The following is a 21667-nucleotide window of genomic DNA, read 5'->3' on the forward strand; positions in this document are numbered from 1 at the left end:
CAATAAATTCATTGGAGAGTTAACAACAATCCACTCTTCTACAGATGGTGTCAAATCTTGTTGCCTCTGAAATGCATTCCCTATCCCTGGACTCCATTCTAACCCAATGCACGCAGGATCAACAGCCTGCTCCACAGGGTGAGACTGTGCCTACTGACATAGCCCCTCCTTCCGGGAGGGCACAAAACCTTGTTTTGGCTTTTTCTGCTCACGTATTGAATGGCTGTCTCATCATTCTTCGACACCAAACCCCAAGACTAAGATCATCATTCTAATTGCCTTGGGAGCATTGTATCATGGGCATGCAGCAGCGGAAGTAGAAACCACTTGAGGCAGTTGGAAAATAACATTTCAAGGGATGGAGTCTGTGTTGTGAAACAGCCGTTTTTAAAGTGTTTCGTTATTCTTGGTTCTTGTCCCGAAAACCAGAAACTTCAGGCTGGCCTTGAGCTCTTCCTCCTGCGTCAGTCTTGCAAAGAGCAGCAACTCTAGGTCCCAGACACCAGCCTGAGCTTTAAAGCTACTGAAAATCTTATGTGGGGAGCAAACTCTTGAAGTCATGAAAATAGAGATTCATTTGGCATTAAAAACCTACATGGAAGAAAACATCATAAACAAAGTCAAAAAGAGTTGCAACTCCTGCCAGCAACAAAGCCAATTTCATCAATAGGGAAAAAAATTTCAATAACTTATGTAAAAAAAAAAAATGAGTAAAGGTCATGAAGAGAATTCCTGGAAAACAAAATATAAGTGGCTGTAAATCATACGAAGAGATTCAACCTTCTTCAATATAATGAAGTTGCAAACTGAGTCCACACTAATATAGACATTTTCACTGATGAGATTGTCAAAGACCAAAAAAAAAAAAAGTGCCTGATCAGGGATGCCGCGGTACCTCGGCTGCCTCGCTAATGGGCATGTAAACACGCAAAACGCTCAATACAGCGTCGGGCACCAGCGCAATTTTGAAAACGCACCTGTCCTTGAGCTAGCAATTCTAATTTTCGGTCGCCCCTATTGACACTGCGCAACAGCAGCAAAACAGCAGCAGAGCTGACGCTCATCAACCGGGCCTGCGACTACCGCAGCCCCGCGGTGCGTCACGTGGACTGGCGCGGCCCCGCGTGATCCCGGCGGTCACGTGGCCTCTCCGCCACGTGACGCGCCCGCTTCCGGCCGGCTGGCAGTGGCAGGATGGAGGAGGTCGAGGAGGCGCGGGCGCTGCTGGCGGGCGGCGCGGGCAGACCCCGCGCGCTGCCCGCGCTGTACGACCCGAGCCACCTGGCGCACCGGCTGGTGGTGCTGCTGCTCATGTGCCTGCTGGGCTTCGGTGAGCACGGGCCTCAGCGGCCGCCCGCACCCATTCCCCGGCGGCCGTGCTGCGCGGGCCGGGTGGGGAGCTCGGGCGCGGTGGCTCGGGAGCTAGGTCCCAGGGACGAGACGGGAGGTGCCGGAGGCGCGGGGCTCTGGCTTCCGTGCTTCCTGTCGCTCCGCTGCCGTTCTGCAGAGATGCCCACCCACCCATTCGCCCATCCTGGGAAGCGATTAAAGCGGGAGCTGAAAGTTTCTGGGTTTAGGGACAGGGATCAGCAACAACCACGAAAAGTTTTAAGAAATTGCCCCTACTCAACAGCTACCTTATCTTGGGTCACTTCGGTAGTATGCCTGTGCTTACAGTTTTGTTCCTCTGAATTTGTAGGTTTGTGTATTTGGAGAGTAGAAATGGGGCGGTATTTGTACCCTATTGTAGGCTGTCAGTTATTGTACCTTTAAAATAAATCATAGTGTATGAATATCACATCTCTCCCCACTTTTGATCCTCCAAGAGATATTTTTAACTTGATTCTTTAGAACTCTCAGCTTTATTTTTCTTTATTCCTAGCACTGTAGTCCCTGAATTATTTAACATTAAGTATTTTGCTTGTAGAATTAGAATTTGTTTAAAATTCTGGTCTAGTCAGAACAGCTAAACCACGCTCTTTTGCTCCCAGGATATCTGCTGACATCAGTGTTAAGGTTAGGAAACTGTCCAGTAGGTTTGTTAAATCGTTAATGTGTGTTGTTAGCTTTATATAAACAAAATATAGCTGGTTCATGAAGCTGATAATAAAACAATAAACATGACATATGAAAATAAAATGGAAAAACTGTTGCTTGCAGCATAATTCAAGTTCCCATTATTTGCTGTATGTATACTACACTGTGGAACTTATTTGGCTATGACTTAGAAAATACTGGTAATAAGGAAGTGGGCCAGAAAGTTTTCATAGTCTCAGCCCTGGAGCCTGTAGTATAAACATTTGAAACCATCTTAGGGTAGTCATTGCAACTTGAAATTGTTATGTGGGCACTATTGTTACTTGCAAAATGTTTTGCCTTTTCTAGGCAGCTATTTCTGCTATGACAGTCCTGCTGCCCTTCAGACCCAGGTTAAGCGGGTAAGTTGATTTTTTTCAGTTTTGTTCCTTTGCTTTGGAACAGTTGTAGCAGCACATCCTGTGTTGCCTAGTCTGAAAAGTCCACTAACATCTGTAGTCATCAGACCCACAAGTCAGGAGGAGTGTTCTCAAGCTGAAATGAGTTGCCACAAGAAATTAATTTATAGCATATATGTGACTTGAAATTGTTTAATACCTTAGGTAAATAATAATATCCTGTTTCTACAGGATTGCCAAAATATTAGTTTTTGTTTTTATTTCACTTTCCCGCTGCTCCAACATCTGAGTGACAAATGATTTGGGGATAATGCTTTGCTTTCTTAAATGTTTTTATTGTCATTTAAAAAAAATATTTTTAGTTGTGGATGGACACAATACATTGATTTTAATTAATTAATTAATGGTGCTAAGGATCCAACCCAGTGCCTCACACATACTAGGCCAGGGCTCTACTGCCGAGCCACAATCCCAGTCCCTTTATTGTCATTTTTAAATGTGTACAGTTTGAGTGTTGTCCTTGTCAGTATTCTTAGTCTGGTTTTGAACTGTAAAAATAGAGATGTTTACAGTTTCTTGGGTATTTACATTGCCTTTTTTTCTTGGTAAATTTTGTATCATTGAGCAAGTAAAATGCATAAATTGGCTCTTTGTATTTCTAGAATGAAAGAGCAAGTGTAGGCATTGTAGGTGTTGGAGGTGGAGGAGGAGGAATGGTTGGGTGGATGTGGATGTGCTAGGGTTATCTTTTGCTAGGTGAATGCCCACTGCAGTCACTAACCAAGGAATAAGAATATAGGACCTTCAGGCAGACCAAGGCAGTCCCCACAACAGTTGCATGTCCTGAGGTCCATGAAACCCCTCAAGTGGCAGATGGATACAAGAAGTTCCCAGGTGTGATCACTTTTCTGGGGCAGAGGCTGTAGCTTTTGTGAGATTTCCAAGTAAGTGACTTACAAATGGTGAAGAAACTTTCACAACACAGAAAGAAGAAATCAACCACTTTCTTTTATCTTTCATTTGTTAGCTGCTCAAACCTAAGAGGGTTCTATTTTCTTTCCATATAGGATATGCAGGTGAATACCACGAAGTTCATGCTGCTGTATGCCTGGTACTCTTGGCCCAATGTGGTTTTGTGTTTCTTGGGTGGCTTTTTGATAGACCGAGTATTTGGAATACGGTAAGCTTGGGGGAAAAAAAATCTTACCTGTGGGTAAATCTCACCTGGTTATTAGGAAAATGCAGGGCTAGGTTAAGGTATTTCTAGAAAGAACCAAATAGGCTTTGCATATTGACTGATAATCTGCTTGAGTTTTTTAAAAAATGTTATTTAAATCCCTGGAACTGGTGTTTGAAACTTCCTTGGTACTTCAGTTAAGGTCAGGGCTAGCAAAGGCTGCTGGTGGACGAGGGTAACTCAGTTTTCAGTTAAATTATGCTCACACTTCACATCAGACACACTAGGGTTGGACCCCCTTGCTGCTGCCTGCTTAGCTTCCTGACTGTTGCTGAGCTTCTGTTTTCTCATTGTTAAAACATGGGTAATATCCTGCTTTGTGAGAGGTGGCTGCACCATGTTGGGCATAAGTGGTGTGGACTTCCTTGGCTCTGTGTGGGTCTTATGTTTGTGCCTTGGCGTCGACTTTTTGCGATTTGCATTAGATGCTGAAGAGGGAGCAGCACTGTGAGCTCTGCCATTCTCATCCTTGCGATTGTGTTTAGTTTGGTGACTGCAGTGGTGACTTGGATCCACTGGGGGTATTTCCAGAAGGCAGAGAGGAAGGTGATGGAGCATATTTGAATCTGTGTCTGATGGATACAGGCTGAAGAAACTGAGTGTTTAGACCTGGGGGCTGACTTGAAAATTTCTGAAAAGTTAGGGTCTGAAGCAGGAGTTAACTGTATTTTACTTAGTCTCAAGGGGTAGAAGTGGCTTGAATTTTTAGGGAAGCACATTTCACTTAGAATGACGAAGAGCTTACTTGGTCAGGGTGACAGTGATGCATGCTGTCTTGGAACCATGGTGAATCTTGTACTAGGGAATGTTTAGCTGAACATGGTGTGGCCGTCTCACAAAGTGCTGGAGAGGGATTTCAGTTTCAGAGATGCAGTTTACTTGTATGACCTTTAAGGGCTCTTCTAATGGTGGCATTTCTAATGTTTCTCTGGGGAAACATTAATCATTATTCAGACTTGGATGGATATTGGATTTGTAATGGTATTAACATGGTTAATGTGTGTTGTTTGAAAACTAGTTTTTAGTTATCAGGAATTATAACCACTTAAAAATTACTGTAGAATTCCTGGAATCAGTCCTAAATTCTTAATAGAAATTTTATAAAGAATTTCCATGTTTAAATAGTTTTGACCTGGCTTAAACTAATATATGCCATTATAAAAGCCTCTGAAAGCTCCTCAGAAGTCTAGACTTCTGTAAATAGCATTTGGCTGGGAGAGTTGCTGACTTTAGAGGGAGATGAGCACTTCATTGCTCTTTCTGTGGAGAGATGCAGAGTGGATAGAGAAAACCAGAAAGAATGAGTAGTAAAGGAATCTGTGATCACTAATGTTAATGTAAGAAGAAATTAAAACTTTTACCCCCTCTTTCTCAAACAGATGGGGCACAATTATTTTTAGCTGCTTTGTTTGCATAGGACAGGTAAGGCCAATGTATTTATTATTTATTTGACAGTGACTTTTGAATTCTTGTCTAATGATGTGTTTAATGAATGTCTAGCATACTCAAGCAAGGCCCATAAATATCTAAGTCTAAGCTTTGAAATACATGTACGTTAGCATTTTAATTTCACAAATTTATTAAGGAGGATAGTAAAACTATTATAGAAGTTAAGATTTATTGTTTCTCTTGAGTACGTTCTTTTATTCAGTCATTATTAAATTTTACATTCTAGGTGATTTTTGCTCTGGGTGCAATAGTTAATGCTTTTTGGCTGATGGAATTTGGAAGATTTGTGTTTGGGTAAGTTTGCATAATTTTATTTATCTTAACATTTATTAAGGATTTTTTTCTTTGGTGAGGGGAATTGAACCCTGGATCTTGGCACATGCTGGGCACATGATCTACCAGTGAGTTACCTCCAGCCTCTTAGTAAGAGTTTAAAAAATATATTATGGTTCTTCTGAGGAGTCATTTCTAATCCTTGAAATGTTGCCTCTGTGCATATAAGACTCTTCCTCAGTTGTCTCAGTTTCCTTTAAAATAAGCAGCAGTTTTGCAAGTTGTGGTTGGCCCTGTGTCAGTTTGAAGTTAACTGCTGCTCCAGAGTGACTTATCCCCAGGCTTGTTTGCCTGTTCTGCTGTGTTGAACCCTCACGTAGGAAAGCATAGGCCGTCGGTTTCTGGGGTGTGGTCCTGGATGCCTTGCTGTTCTCTGGGCTTGTGCAGGTCCCTTTGCTCCCTGCCCAGGAGCTATGCAGGAGCAGGATGCCCTGAAAGTCTATTCAGCAAGCCCGTTCAGTGTCAGTCCTGGGCTTCCTGCCTCGAGAGTTGCAGATGACAAGTTCCTTTGTCTTTAACATGACTTACTCTGGCTTTCACCAGCACCAGGGATGTGTGGCCATGGGTGACAGACCTCCACAAGTGCTCTGAGGGAGAGGGAAGGAAGCAGAGCGTACATAAGAGCTTTCAGGGGATTCAGAGATGGGCCTGTGCTCAGAAACGTCCTGAAGGATGATGTGGGTCATATAGGAGTCACGGTTTGGTTACCAGAGGAGTCGGGAAGTGTGTTGGGGACGAGAGGAGCACTGCTGACTGGAGCACCAACATGTGGCTTCATGTGGCCTCTGGGTGGCTGGCTTTCTCCTGGCACAGGTGTAGGTAGCCTCCTAGAGTGGGCAGTGGGTGTCAGCTTTTAGGACCTGGCTGGGGTACTGGGGACGCAATGTGTCACTCCCACCACAGGCTGTTGGTTGAAACATAGGCCCACCTACATGCAGCAGAGGGGATAGGGACCCTTCTTTTGAAAGAAGGTGTGTCAGAATTGATAGCTGTGGTGTTTTCTTAAAAGCTGTGACTTCTCTTTTTTTTCCTGCTTTTAGGATTGGTGGGGAATCCTTGGCAGTTGCCCAGAACACATATGCTGTCAGTTGGTTTAAAGGCAAAGAATTAAACCTGGTATTTGGACTGCAGCTTAGCATGGCTAGAATCGTAAGTATGATGATGGTTACTGCTTAGAAATCACAGGGTGACGTGTGCTCTTGGGTGACAGATGTGGCATTGATTTTCGTATATTTCTCTAGGCCACAGTATAGCATTTACTTTTTTTTAAATGAGGCATTTCTAACCTTATTTAGTTAATATACCATCTAAAATGACCACGTGAATGTTCGTTAGTTCAGTGTCTGAGTACAGGGATGATCTTGGGTTTGTTGTCTTGATTTCTTACCATTTTTTGCATCCCTGCTGTGAAGGCTCTGCACAGGGCCAAGCAGGTTCTGCTGGCTGAGATGGGAGGCCCAGGCCCTCTGTGCTGAGGCGCCTCCTGCCTGCACCTCCATGAAGTTCAGCTACATGTGGCGAGGAGCCTCCTTCCTGAGCAGCTTCTGCTGTTGTCCCCGCTCTGGCCTTCTGTGCCTTCCACCTGCCACAGCATGTGGCTTATGTGAAGACGGTGCTTAAGTTCTTGGTCAGAGGCATCCATTTCCTGTGGTTGTCTAAGCTATGTGATGTGGGTCCTGGTGACCTCACTGGTGTGATTCTTGTCTTGCTTACTTACAAGCCTAGACATTGGAATCCAGGAGTGGTTTGGTCTGGTAGAGGCTGCCCAGGGGACTTCATGGTTTTATTAATGCATCCTAGAAGATGTTCCAGCAGTCCTGAGTCATGTTAGGGTTTTTTTTTCCCAATAAAGTCTTATGAATAGAGGAGTCAAAAAAATATTCTTGCCATTAAAAAACCAGACTTCCAAAGACTAATAGTATGAAGAAATCCAGTATAAAAGTCTTTACAGGGGGCTGGGCTGTGGCTCAGTTGTAGAGCACTTACTTAGCATGTGTGAGACACTGGGTTCGATCCTCAGCACCGCATAAAAATAAGTAAATAAAGGTGTTGTGTCCATCTACAACTAAAATTTTTTAAAAAAAGTCTTTACTGACTATGTTATCATTTATGTGGCTGTGTACATGCAGGTTCTTTCTAGTCAGTATTGCACATAGTTCTGTATTCTGACGTTTTCCCTGTGAAACTCGTCTGCTTCTCTTTCCTTAGGCCTGGGGACTGGGGATGACAGAGTCACAAGGTTTGTTGGGGCCCTGAGTACTGTTGAGACACAGGTCCACGTCCCGTCCAGAGATGCTGGGCCTCCCTGTTGAGGGATAGGAGAGGGTCCTTTGTTGACAGTAGGGCTATCACTGCCTTGAACAGCCCTTTTATCACTTTGATAAAATACCGGAATAGTATTTCAGTTTGTAACGCCTTGAGTTTGTCTTTCCACGTTTTCTCAATTTTTCTACAAGCACTCTCAAAAGCTTCATTATATGTCTTGCACAAGTCAGGATATGTCTGTGGCAGTTTGTGGATCTGGTTGAGTAACTTCTCAGAAAAGAAAATAGTTCACTGAGCAGGACTTGTTCTTCTTGACTCTGTTGTTACCAGGGACCTCCAGGGTCTCTGCGTCCTCTTACCCTATTGGTACTCCTGGGGCAGCATCCAAGGAGCCCTGAGTTCCTGGAGGGAGGCTGGGAGTTCTGGGACCTAGGGCAAGAGCTGTGGGAGTGGTGGGGAGGCTGGAGAAGGTGGGGAGCCGGGCCTTGGCAGCCCCTCTGCTTCAGCCAGGGCTATTGATGTCATCTGGTTTACATATTTGGGGGCTGTGCGAAGCCGTTGGAGGTGAAAGGAATTGATGGTGTAGAGGATAAAGGAGCTCTTCCACTGCATTATGTGATTTTCATTGGTAACTTGTCGCTTTTAAGCTTATTATTCCAACAAGTGCTCACTGAGGCCTTGACAAGCCCGGCTCTGAGATGGTGGGTGAAGTGGTGTGGGGCAGCGTCTCTGAGGAGCTGGAACTGCAGTGATGGTGGAGCAGGGTCCACTACCTCATTTCCCAATGGAGTCCTGCCGTTGACTGCATTTTGTAAGAGGCAGCTGTGTGAGTTCTGTGGCTGTATTTGTTGGGACGTGGTCATTTCTGTCTCTAGCGTCGTCCACTGCCAGCATTTGGCACGAGGGCTCTCTCTGGGCTCCAGGACGCGGCAGTCTCAGTCTCCTCTTCCTTTCTGTGCATTCTTCTCCACTGTCTTGGTGGCCCCCATAGCTGGGGTGCCCTGGGCATGATCTTTGGATGCCTTCTCTTGGCACACTCCAGCCACGACGATCCTGGTGTTGATGGCTAATCCATGGTGATCCTGGTGTTTCCTCACCAGACTTCTCCTCTCTCCTCCTCACATCCCTGTGGTCTCAAACATTCCAGGCAGGCTCCTCTCAGCTGTGCACCAGCTGTCCCACCTATACTGCTTTTGCCAGATGTCCTGGGCTCCCTTCCCAATGGTCTGCTCCACTGTCACAGTCAGTCTCAGCCAGGCCTCCTCCCACAATGCTGTATCCTCCTTTCCCACTTTATTTAAGTACCTGTAACTATTTAGTGTACATTTTTAACCCTGTTAAAATGTAAGCTTCATGAAAATTAGACATTTTTCTGTTGTGTTCTTTGTTATATTCCTGAACAATGGCTGACATATAACAGGGACTCAGGAGTTGCTGAATGAGTAAATAAGTGGTGACAATTTCTGCTATAACTTTTACTGTTCACTTTAAGGATATTCAGAGGAAGGACACTCCCTGGCCCCCCATATTTCAGTACCAGGAATAGCTGTGCTTTTCCTTAGCTATGGTATAGTTTTGTCTTAGGAACTCTGAATTTTATAACTCATCTCATTTTTTGTTTGGTGCTAGGAAGTTGTAAATGTATTGTGTATTTTGCATACTTGCATTTTCTAATAAACTAGCATTTTGTGTACGTGTAGCAACTTTGTGGCTTTATTCGTTATTTTCTTATATTAAGAAAAATATCTCCTGTTTAACCTGAGTCCGAATTATAATCATTTCTTATAATTAAGCTACCTCAAATTCTTTTTTTCCCAAGTGAGGCAGATGTATAAATAATCAAAAGTTCTGTTTTGTTTGTTTGTTTGTTTTTCTTTTTTTCCTTTAGGGAAGTACAGTGAACATGAACGTCATGGGGTGGCTGTATTCTGAGATTGAAGCTTCGTTGGGTTCTGCTGGTCACACAACCCTTGGGTTCACACTTATGGTTGGTGAGTGGACCCTGATGTCCCACAGCTTGTCACTCCTGGAAGCTTGTCACAGGCGGTATTGTGGCAGAGAGGAAAACTACCGGGTTAGTGTCCAGCCACATCAGTTGTGATTTTGCCCCACAGTCTGAGAATTCTTTGACCTAACTAGAAGTAACAGTCAAGTGCCCTCTTTGTATTTTGATTTCTATTTTCTAAAGGGAGGGTCTTATTCCTCCTTATGTATATTCAAAGAGAAAGCCTACAGACTGAGAGCAGGCAGGGAATTTGTTCTCCAAGGTGCTTAGAGCAGAAGGAAGACAGAGTGTCGGAGAGCTTGGAGATAGATCTAGTATGTTATTGGTGGTTAAAAATCCACCAATGTGGGAGATGGGAGCCTGAGTTTTGGTTCTGGCTCTAAGTAGTTCTAACTAGTTCTGTAGCCTGGGTCAAGAAGGTTAATCATTTGTGTCTCAGTTTTCTTTTCTGAAAAACTGTGGTAGGTTACAAAACTGTATAGGTCACTCTTGCCACTAATTTTCTTAGCCAAGGCTCAATGGTGTTAGTTACTGGGTGGATCTCTGAGCAGCATTTGAAGTTTTCTGGATCCACCTCCTGTGCTTTTTCTCTGAGAGTGGTTTTGTCTTGCTGAGCCCCACAGTGTGGATGTGTTGAGACCTGCGGCTTGATGGTAAAAGCCTTATGTCCAATATTTGCTTATCTTTTGTTCCTTATGGCTAACACACTGTGGTCCAGTTGAGAAATGGCTGAAATGGGCTACATGCAGACATGGGCTATTCCTGGGCTATATGTACTGTTAAAGGGACAGTGGAGGTCATCCCAGCGGGCAGACCTCTATAAAGACTCCCTTTTCCACACCCTCCCCTGAAGTCTTTTGCCTTCACCAGAGCTCCTTTTTTACTTCCAGATGCTCTTCAGCATCTCCCTAGTGTCTCTGTGATGGGAATTTTAGAGTCAGAAAAGACCCAAGCCATCATCAAGTCAAAGCCTCTTGTTTTACAGGTGGGGAATTGAAGCCCAGAGGGGTTAGGTTTTGGGTCCTGTGTGACATGGCTTGTTGGTGCCAGCAGTGGAACCCATGTTTCCTGTCATTTCAGCTGTTTCTCAACTGGATTACAGTGTGTTAGTCAGTTGAAGATGAAAGATTCATTTATTTCACTAAGCCTCTTCCTAGAATTCTTCTTGAGATGCATAAGTGTCACTGAGTCTGTCCTGATTTACTTTGATGATGTGAGGTCAGCACTTAGTGGAAATGCTGAGCTTGTAGGAAGGAAAGCCCCGAGGGAGCTGTGCCTGGGAATGTGGGTCTGTGGGTGCTAGGAGTGGGTTGCATAGACTGCACCAGGAGAAGAGGTGGCTGGGTCCTTGGTGCCTGTCGGCAGCTGGTGCTTAGGCTGACTTTATCCAAGACTCACTTGCTAGCTGGCTGTCAGCTTCCACCAGGCTGTCCTGTGCTGTGCAGGACTGGATGATTTCCAGCCTTGTGCTGGGAGAGTGGAGTTCAGAAACTGCTGTTCCTTGGGCACTTGGCGCGAGCACTTCCTCCACTGTCAGGGTGGGTCCTGGGCTTTCCTCATTCCCCTTCCCTTTGACTCGCTGCACTATGGATCAATGTGTTGCTTTTCAGGAGCCTCCAGTCTGCTCATTTTGAGATCTCCTTTTTTTTTTTTTTTTTTTTAAATTTAGGGGCTATAACATGTATCCTTTCACTAATCTGTGCCTTGGCCCTTGCTTACTTGGATCACAGAGCAGAGAGAATCCTTCATAAAGAACAAGGAAAAACAGGTATGTCTAAATGGTAGGAGATTGGGCTCTGGGGAATTGTGGCTTTTCTTGGTTGTTGGTGATACCAGGGATTGCACCACTGGGTGCTATACCACTGAGCTACAGTCTTGGTCCTTTTTATTTTGAGACAGGGTCTTGCTAAGTTGCTCAAGCTGGCCTTGAACATGAAATCTTCCTGTGTCAGCCTCCTGAGTAACTGGTATTATAGCTGATGTTTACAATGGAATAAGTTCCCAGCAGGACTAGTACATATGTTTTATTTTCATGTCTATTTTCCCTTGTCTCAATGTTTAGATACTTTTCCCCCTCTTAACATTTGACAGAATTTGCAGTCTTAGTTTTAGTTTTTATATTTGTGAAATAGTTATTGTTTCAAGAAGAGAGGGGGAAGGTAGGTGCCTTTCTTGCTTTCTGCTTTCCCTTATTTGTAAGTTATCTCAGAGGTGGTATTTATCTAATTTTCTAGAATTTTTTTTGAACTGAATTGCAAAGATTAAACATATAATAAAAAAATTCTTGATTACAGATGAAAACTCCTCTGATAGAATTATGCTCATAGACTCTTCCCTTGCTTCTCTAAGGTGAAGTTATTAAGTTGACTGATATAAAGGACTTCTCCTTACCTCTGTGGCTGATATTCATCATTTGTGTCTGCTACTATGTTGCCGTGTTCCCTTTTATTGGTCTGGGAAAGTGAGTATTCTCTAGTATTCCATTTTTTTTTCTGGCTAAATTATAGGAAGCTCAGTTATAAATATGTTTTTTTTAAACCTTCTTTGGTTATAATTTATATTTATACAGGAATTGTTTCCTATCCTGGGCTATCATGGATTTTAGTGTTGGTTTAATACTTTTGTTATTCTTTTGAAGAAAAATAACAGTTTTTGACACATAATACTGATATTTATTTATTTATTTTTTTGAACTGGGGATTGAACCCATGGGTGCTTAATCACTGAGCCACATCCCCAGCCCTTTTAAAAATTTTTTTGAATTTTGAGGCAGGGTCTCACTAAATCATTTAGGACCTTGCTGAGCTGCTGAGGCTGGCTTTGAACTTGTGATCCTCCTACCTCAGCCTCCCATGTTGCTGGAATTACAGGTGTGCGCCATGATGCCTGGCCTTAGTAGTTGATTTTGAAATAGTCTTTGATTCCTAATACTGATGTTTTACTTGATTTTGAACCAGTATTCCTTTTGTTTCCCTTTATCCCTTGATGAGGAAGTGGTTATTGGGATTGAAGACCACATACTGATGTGTTATGATTGTGTCCTGCCATTTGCTAGGACTGTAATTCTTTCCGACTTAGATTCGAGTCTCAAAGCGAGTTCTTCTTTAGCTTCTCTCCTTTTTCATTGATAGCTGCTTAAACAGAGCAATATGTGAGTTTGATGAGTGTAAAAGGATGTATTTATAACCTTTAAGGTTATGTTCTCATTTTAAATAATTTGAAACAAGGATCTTATTTATCAAAGAACCCACCCAGTACTGCCTTTAAGGAAAAAAAAGCATCCTTAATTCCTTGTAGCAGTGTACTTGGGTTTCTGAAAATCTGTGTGGACTGCCCACAGCATAGGTAGAAGGGAAAAAAATTGGCATTGCATTTGAGGAAATGAAATATTTCTGTAAGTACTTACACTTCAGTAGATTGCTCAAATATCAAATAAGCTGGGAAAATTATTTCAAAAATGGTTTATTAAACTTATTTTCATTCACCTTTGTTTTGTCTTTTGTTTTTAAAAAACAGTATTTCTCTCTAATATGCTTTTTTTTTTTTTTTCTTAAATTTTAGAGTTTTCTTTATAGAGAAATTTGGATTTTCTCCTCAGGAAGCAAGTGCAGTTAACAGGTACTTACTTAATTCTGTAAGAGCTTCTGCAGGTCTTAATAAACAAATGTTATAAGAAGCAAGAAGGGTGCATGTGACCCAGTAGCACATGTGAACCTGAGATGGAACTGGGACTGTAATCCTGAGGGCCCACCTTAGTGTTTATGGCAAGCCAGAGAATTCTGAGACTACTCTTTATGTTCTGTTTTCTTTTTTTAAAATTAATTAATTACTACGTTCTGTTTTTATGATGGTCAGTTTAGAAAAATGCTACATTAAGTGTTAGGAGTTGCATTGCCTAGTGTTTTGGGGACTTCTTGGACTTTCTCTTCAGCTGTGCTGCACTTCACTGACTGTTGTGTTCTCTGGGCAGTGTCGTGTACATCATATCAGCACCCATGTCCCCAATATTTGGGCTCTTGGTGGATAAGACAGGGAAGAACATCATCTGGGTTCTTTGTGCGGTGGCCACCACTCTCATATCCCACATGATGCTGGCCTTCACCATGTGGACCCCTTGGATCGCTATGGTAATGCCATTGGGGGCCGGGCTTCAGGGAGGACTCCTTTGGGTCCATGTCAGGAGCATGTTTAACAAGCCCCTCTGGCGTGATTGATTTCAGTTTGTGCAAATTAATTATTTTTTTCAAGTGTAATTATTGATTATTAATTCATGAGTTTTTAGTTCATTTAACTTATTTTTATAGGATGATTTCAGCTCTGAAGTAGAATTTGAAGAAGAGTAGCCTTATGAAAGATGAAACGCTAGTTATTTCCTTTCCTTTCTTAAGCATCATTCAAAGAAGCCCTGCCATCAAAAGTAGCAACACCCATACCTGCCCAGTGTCTATTCTTCCATCTTTAATTCTGGGCAGGTAAGAAAGCAGTAGTAAATTCACAGTCCTTATTGCTGTTCTTCATTCACATTGTCATTTTTAAGACCTCAGGCCCAAGTGCTGCCTCTCTGATCTGTAGATACAGGAACCTCTGGTGCATAAATGCTCAGGCTGGTGGTGAGGATTGCACCGCAGAGCGTTCCTTCAGGGCAGTCCTGTCCCAGGGATGGAGATGCTGCTTCAGAGCCTTTGCAGTTACCATCCAGGTGGATGTTGTGAAGCTGCTCCAGTAACTTCTGCCCGTTTATTACTTTATTGTTATTATTATTATTTTGTGGCTCTGGAGATTAAACCCACAGGTGCTCTACCACTGAGCCACTTCCTCAGCCCTTTTCATTTTTTATTTTGAGATAAGCTGCTTAGGGCCTTGCTAAGTTGCCGAGGCTGGCCTTAAACTTGCCATCCTCCTGCTTCAGCTTCCCCAGCTTCTGGGATTACAGGTGTGCACTACCATGCCTGGCTCCCATTTATAACTCTAAAACCTCACCAGTAATACACAGACATGTCTGTTTTCCTTGCCAGCATGGGAAGTTGGCATTATTTTAATGTTTACCAGTCTGATAGGTAAAAATGATACCTATTTAAACTTAAATCATAAAGTTAAAGTCAGCATTAGGTGATGTCTAACAACCAGTGGTTGGTGGTTCTCTGCTCCACTTCCCAGGTGTGACTGATGGCCCTGGAGGCAGGATAGTGGACTGTTGACATATGTTGCCTAATATGTAACCCTAGCGAATACTGGAAAGTAGCTTGGCCAGAACATCAGTAAGAGCCGTTTTCATATTAACTGTATTTTCTTGCAGGTCCTTGCCTGCATCCAGGCCCCAGCCAGCTATGTCTGCAGACAATACCACTACTAGCAAAAGGGGTTAAGACAGTGTGTAGCTTGGCACTAGAGAGAGTAATGGGTAGGGGATGGGTTGGTGCCTTTTGAGTGAATTCTAGTCTAATCACAGTAAAATTTCCTTGAATGTTTTTATATTTAAGTTTCTGTGTCAGTTTTGCTAAATTGTATCAAAGGAAATCACCTTTTGGCTAATGGAGACTCTTCCTTTCCCCGGCTTCTGCAGTGTCTTCTGGGACTCTCCTATTCATTGCTTGCCTGTGCATTGTGGCCAATGGTAGCATTTGTTGTTCCTGAACACCAGCTGGGAACTGCGTATGGCTTGTGAGTATAGTATTGACACATTTGGACATTTATGTCTTCTTCTGCTGAGTCATTTTAATTATTGTAAAGCTCTGATTCTTGGATCTAGCTATCAAAGGCTTCTGGGATAGCTCTGAACCCAGTGGTAGCTCGAAGAGTCCCTTAATCTACTTAGGATACTGTGGTGGCCCCAAGAGCTCAAGGTCTCCAGTAGAAGCTGCTGTGAGCTAAGCTGTAAGAGGTCATTGCTGACCCTGCCATCCTCTGCCCACCATCCAGGGCCTCTCAAGATGTTGAGCCCCATCGTGGCCCCAGAAGGCAGGAGGGGCAGCCGCACCTGTGGCTGGTGCGCATGGAGCCCTTTGCTTGGGTATGAAGGAGTTGAGTACTTATGCACTTAGGAGGCAGGCTCCCTTACCTTTGAGCAGATGGTCTAGTAGCAGAAGTAGTTACGGGAGAAGGAAAAAGTCTGTCCCATCATCCCCCGTGGGAACATCTTTTATCATTGATAGCATGTGGCTGGCAGGAGGTGCTGGCTCTGTGGAGACTGCAGAGTGAAGTGTGCTTTTCTGTTTCTCAATGACAGCATGCAGTCCATTCAGAACCTGGGGCTGGCCATCATTTCCATTATTGCTGGCATGATACTGGATACTTGGGGATATTTGTTTCTAGAAGTTTTCTTCGTTGCCTGTGTTTATTGTGAGTATGTCATGTGATGATATTTTTATCCTTAGGTTTTATTATTGCTGTTTTCTGTCTCCCTCTCTGAGACTGAATCTCTAAAAATTGTTCAGATTTGCCCAGTTCTTAGCCTGTGTATAAGAGTTTCACAGCTGTCGACTCTCTGGTCCCCTCTTGGAAGATTCCTGTCTATGAAGGCATCAGTGGAATCTGCTTTGTGTTCTGTTTTAAATATTCATGGTTTTAAAACAATTTTCTCTTTTCAAGTAAAAGGGTTTGGAGGGTCCTTGAATGTATGCATAGTACAGTGGTTTTGGGGTGAGTGCTCATGGTTCATTTATTAGGCTGTTTTAAGTTGCTTTTATTTTCAGTCTGTCATTTAAGGTTTAACCTCGTTCATTGGTTAAAAATAAAAAGTATTAGGAAACTGTTGAAAAACTATAAAAATAAATCAACATTTTCCATTGATAATCTTTATCATATACAGTAAATTGTATTTATCTGAGAATGTCTTCTATAACCTATCAAGTTTCATTCTTCATTAAAATGATAAATCATGGTGATGATTTTAGCAAACTGTTAGCATCTGCAGCAATAAAAACTGTGCTTGAGACATGGTATTTGCATGTAATTGCTTATGAGAAGCCTGGAGTTCATTTTATTATTATAATTTTAGAAATAAGTGCATCAAATTTTAAAAATTCATCATTTTTTTTTCTGTTTTTTTTTTTTTTTTTTTTTATTGGTTGGTCAAAACATTACAAAGCTCATGACATATCATCATTTGTTTTTAACAGTGGGTCATTTAAGAATCTAGCATGAGGTCATGAGGTGTTTTGACAGTTTTTAATGCTGTAGCATGTGGTTTAATTTCAGTCCACAGTTCAACATATATTTGGGTCTCAAACCAAACACTGTGCCATTTAAAAAGTACTTCTTTATTGCCATATTAATTTAAAGTAAATTGAACTGCTTGACTTGGAAAAGGAAAAGCCAGCCCTCACTTTTGAGATTCTCCTGGCCCCAGGAGTCTGGTGACTGTGTCTTCATGTATAGTTATTTCATTTCTAAAATGTACACAGTGTCTTCAGGCTTGAAATCCCCAAGGGACTACTTCTGTTTGGAATTCTGTGAAATGGTAAGCAGTCTAGGGGCTGGCAGCGGCTTGGAAAGAATCTGGAAGGACCAGCATTTAGAGAGAGAAGGAGGTTGGGGCAGCGTGGGGGGTTGGCCCCCCCTCCTGTGGGGTGGTCTCCCTGTGACATGTTCATATGTGCACATAGCATGGTTTGGTCTGTTTCATTCCCTCGTTCTCCCCACTGAACTCCCTGCATCCCCTTTCTATATTATGAGCCCCCACCCCTTTTCTCACTAGCTTCTACATATGAGATCCATCATTTGACCCTTGACTTTCTAGATCTGGCTTATTTCAGTTTGCATGATGTTCTCTAGTTCCATTCATTTACCAACAAATGTAATTTCATTCTTTGTAGCTGTATAAAACTCCACATTTTCTTTATCCATCCATCTGCTGATGGGCACATGGGGTTAGAGTTAAACTTCTCTTTCAGGCCTTGCGGTCCTGGCTGAGTAGCAGCCAGTTCTCATGCAGAAAATGCTGTGTGACTTATAATTTAGTGCTTTTGGAAAAACCCAATAATGAGACTACTATTTTAATTTTTTAAAAAGCCAATTAATAAAGATTTGATGAATCTACATTTTGTAATTACATAGAGATTATTAAGAAGAAATACTTAGTTTTAAAAGACCCTGTTTCTTTTTTCTTTTTTTTTCACTCCTAGTGTCACTTTTATCTGTGGTCTTACTTTATTTGGTGAATCGTGTCCGAGGTAAGAAGTGATATTTTTTTCTCAAGCTCCTATGGGACAAGCTCCTGGGGTCATCGTGTGGGATCCCTGGGTTGTCTGCACACCTCTTGTAGGCCAGTGTTTTCATTGATTTAATAGTCTTGGAAACACATTTGATCATGTCGTATTATTATGTATTCTGGACTTGCATGTTTATTAAAATGGCTGTCATTTTGGAATATAAAGTCTTAGATGTTATTATTACATGAACAAAAATATTGTATTTAAAAAATAACCTAAACCATTATGTGTTGCCATCCTATATTTTTAAACAATAAGAAGTAGGCAAATTTGTAGTTGTAGTTTGCATTTTAGAGTCAAAAGTGTTTGGTTTATAATTGGAAATACAGATTTTCCTTTTGCTAATACATATTAGTACAACGTAGATTAGTACATTTCTGTTCTTTGTAAGATTTTGATGTTGTCTTTGCTGCTGACGGATGCTATGTGCTCAGCAGAATGTAATATACCTGCTGTCTAAATAGTTTCAGGTCATGTCCTTTACTTTCTCTTAATTTTCACTATTACTGAATATTGACATAATGTTTCAATTAATAAAACCTGAAGCAATACATTATTCCAAATTTAAAGATAAAAACTAAAATTAAGGATTATTTATATCACATAAGAATTCTGTTTTTTCTTTCATAGCTTTTTATATTACTTATATTACTTATATATTTACTTTGTCCATGCAAATATTTGCACGGATGAATTTTACTTATAATATTTGAATGAAAAGATTCTGTGTTTGTGTTTTAGATGGGAACCTAAATTATTCTGCAAGAAAAAGGGAAGAAATGAAACTTTCTCATACTGAGTAAGTGTGAAAATGGAGAAAAGTTGTCTTTATTTATTTATTTTTGTCTTTTCCTCTCTGGAGTTGGGGATCCAACCCTGGCTCCGTGAGTGAGAGGCAGGCGCTCTACCACTGAGCTGCAACCCCGCTGAGTTGTCTTTTATTTTGAAAGTTTTAAATATTAGCATTCTATTTCAAGTTATTGGGTTTAGAATTCTAATAATTAATCTCTCTTGAGAGCTGACAATTATATCTGGAACTGTGGGGACAAAATTCCTGTTTCAAAAAAAATTAAAAAGACCATCACAGCAGCTTAATTAAGAATAAAACATGATTGGGCTGACCTTGCCTTCTGGCAGAGAGAGGGGTAGTTCTTGAGTGGCAGAGGAAAGGCCTGGCCCTGAGTTCCTGGGCGGTTGTACTCTTCCCATCTCCCAGATACTTACCTTTGCTTAAGTGGTTAAGGTAATTTTTCATCTTGTTCTAGTATCAGCATGTGACTCTGTTCTCAGACTCTTTTGGAACAGACTAAGTATATAGCATGGAGTTTGAGTTAATTTTTTCTAAGTTTACTAAAACAGTAATTCTATTTCTTTTTTTTTTTTTTTTTTAGCTCTATTATGCTATTTTACTCAGATTCTTTTTTTAAAATTTTATTTTATTTTTTCTATTTCTTGTTATTTCTAATTTTTAGACACTATTTTTTTATGATTTAAACTCTTTATTTTAAATGCATATGCCTTAAAATTGTAAGTCTTGTGACTTGAATAGATCGAAGTCTTGTAGAACAGGTTATTTTTGGGGAAAGGTGGGATTTTGGCCATATTATCAAATTTACCTGTAACGAAGTAATTCTGCTTCTAGAAATACATCTGAAGAAAATATCAGATGCTGGGGGTGTGGCTTAGTGGTAGAGCACTTACCTAGTATGAATGAACTAGGGTTCAGTCTCCACCACTGGGGAAAAAATCAGAAATATGAATTTTACCATCTATGATGGTCTTTATCATGCCAAAAATTAGAAATGATGTAGGAGGACTTTTAATGTTAAAGGGACTTAATAAGTAAGACAAAAGTGAAATGCAATATGTTGATTTTATTCAAGAAAAAGTATGTCAGTGTGTGTATGTCTGAAACCCACTCACCTGTGTCTTAGTAGAGAAAATATCAGAAGAAATAAAGCCATTTGAATGGCAAGGTTATAGGGTTATTTTTCTGCTTTTCCATATTTTATAAATTTTCTATGTTACTTTTATAATCAAGAAGAGTTATAGAATTACCCAGGAAAGTGTGTAACTTACTGTATTGAATACCACATGTCTTAAAATGCTATGGCTTTTCTTTTGTAAACCAGATGAGGCTCCATGGTTTCTTCTTCCTCTTTTCAATGATCCATTGTGTCATTCATGTTTTGCAGATGAGAAGCAGCAGTGACGCATGAGAATGGGCTGTGCACACCGTTCATGTGGAAACTTCCGTTATATATTTTTTTAATTTAGAGTTTAGTTATTCGGAAAAATAATGGAGTGGAAAGTCATATTTATGGTTCAGATCTACCTATTTGGAAGTGTGTTTGTGAGGACTGCCTTAGCCTGTCTTTTGTGTTGTGTGGCTGAAGAATTCTGCTTTGGAAAAGGCCAGTCAACAGTGAACAGTTCAGGAGCATCCAGGTGGACTTCAGCCAGGATGGTCCGTAATGGGAAACATTGCATCTTGTATCTAGATGATTTTCACTAAGTGTGTCTTAGGAATGTGGCTTTTTCTTATCTCAAAAAAAGAGAATCCTATGAAAAACAGGAAGTTCTTGGGGGATAGAAGGGCTCTTTTGTACAGAATGAAGGATGGTTCCCTGCAGGGCATTGCCTTGGTGGGGACTATTGTGCTCCCACCATGAGGCTGTGCTCCGCTACAGCCAGGGGCAGTGGGCAGCACACTCTGCACTGGGGACCTGACCACTTGGGGCATACTTTTGTAACACAAACTTTCTGTAGAGTTTTTTCTTATAGACAAGTTAATAACTCAAACATTCTGCAACTTATGATATATAGATAAATAAAAACACTGCAAAAGGAATACTTGAAGTTGTCTTGATTTTTGAAAAAATACTAGTGCACTCGGGGCTGGGGTTGTGGCTCAGTGGCAGAGCAATTGCCCAGCATGTGTGAGGCACTGGGTTCGATCTGCAGCACCACATGCAAATAAATAAAAAATAAAGGTACATCAACAAATAAAAAATACTAAAAAAATAAAATAAATTAGTGCACTGGTTTGAATTTTTATTCATATGGAAGATAATCTGTAAGAAAATTTAAGTTGTAATAGAGAAAAATGTGCCTGGTGACAGTCTTTGAGAGATTATCAGAGTAGGTCTTTCTTCAGGGTCAAACTTTAAATAACATTTGCGTTTTTTATATTAAAAATAATGAGCATGGAGTTTCTCTGATAGACCTTCAAGCACTTTTCAGTGCACTCAGTTTCCACATTAATAATGTTGAGTTTTTTTGAGAATTTTGCTTTCTATTGATGGGCTTACAGATATGTGAGGTGCAGATGTTAAGCCAGTGTGTAAATAACAGTAGCTGCTGATGTTTAACACACACACCCTGGAACAGATCCAGAGTGCGCCCCACATGCAGGCCAGCTTTGTCAGCATCTGTTTCCTGACTGGCATTTCCTGTGCCATAGTTGGCTGCACTGTCCCCTTCTCTCACGGCATTTCCCGCAGGCTCCCCATGACCCTATTTTCCCCGATTTGTATTAAAAGCCTCATCCCTGCCCAGAGCTGTCACTCCTTGCGGAAGCTCTTGCAGACCCTTTAGGGTGTATCAGGGGCTCCTAAAATTCCTGTGTTCTTAGAAAAACTGTACTTTTTTCCTTGGCTCATCTTAGTTATAGTGAGGAATGGGCGGTAGTGTGGTGTGGGGGGTCTCTCTCCCTTCGATAGTCACTCGAGGA

The 21667-nt window shown here is 41.5% G+C and overlaps 1 protein-coding gene across 2 annotated transcripts; it reads left to right on the forward strand.

Moving 5' to 3' along the window:
• Window positions 1–1194: 1194 nt before the first annotated feature.
• On the forward strand, window positions 1195–20785 carry Mfsd1 (major facilitator superfamily domain containing 1). Of its 2 annotated transcripts, XM_027933941.2 has the most exons (16): window positions 1195–1330; window positions 2386–2438; window positions 3503–3615; window positions 5052–5094; window positions 5348–5415; window positions 6495–6603; window positions 9608–9710; window positions 11394–11492; window positions 12074–12185; window positions 13286–13342; window positions 13695–13851; window positions 15288–15385; window positions 15951–16063; window positions 17848–17895; window positions 18676–18733; window positions 20130–20785. In XM_027933941.2, exons 1-16 carry the CDS (start codon window positions 1195–1197, stop codon window positions 20131–20133), a joined length of 1371 nt encoding a protein of 456 aa, XP_027789742.2. In that variant the 3' UTR covers window positions 20134–20785. The 2 variants fall into 2 exon arrangements, with proteins under 2 accessions (XP_027789742.2, XP_027789743.2); XM_027933942.2 differs by lacking the exon at window positions 20130–20785 and having other exon boundaries at window positions 18676–18737.
• The last annotated feature ends 882 nt before the right edge of the window (window positions 20786–21667 follow it).

This window comes from Marmota flaviventris, chromosome 8 (genome assembly GCF_047511675.1).
Source record: "Marmota flaviventris isolate mMarFla1 chromosome 8, mMarFla1.hap1, whole genome shotgun sequence".
NCBI classification, from domain to species: Eukaryota; Metazoa; Chordata; class Mammalia; order Rodentia; family Sciuridae; genus Marmota; species Marmota flaviventris.

Bases quoted from the DNA above. Each gene is read 5' to 3' on its own strand.
- Mfsd1 (XM_027933941.2), top strand. From the start codon at position 1,195: ATGGAGGAGGTCGAGGAGGCGCGGGCGCTGCTGGCGGGCGGCGCGGGC. The intron at 1,331-2,385 runs GTGAGCACGGGC...TGCCTTTTCTAG, and splicing joins CATGTGCCTGCTGGGCTTCG to GCAGCTATTTCTGCTATGAC. The intron at 13,343-13,694 runs GTACTTACTTAA...TTCTCTGGGCAG, and splicing joins GAAGCAAGTGCAGTTAACAG to TGTCGTGTACATCATATCAG.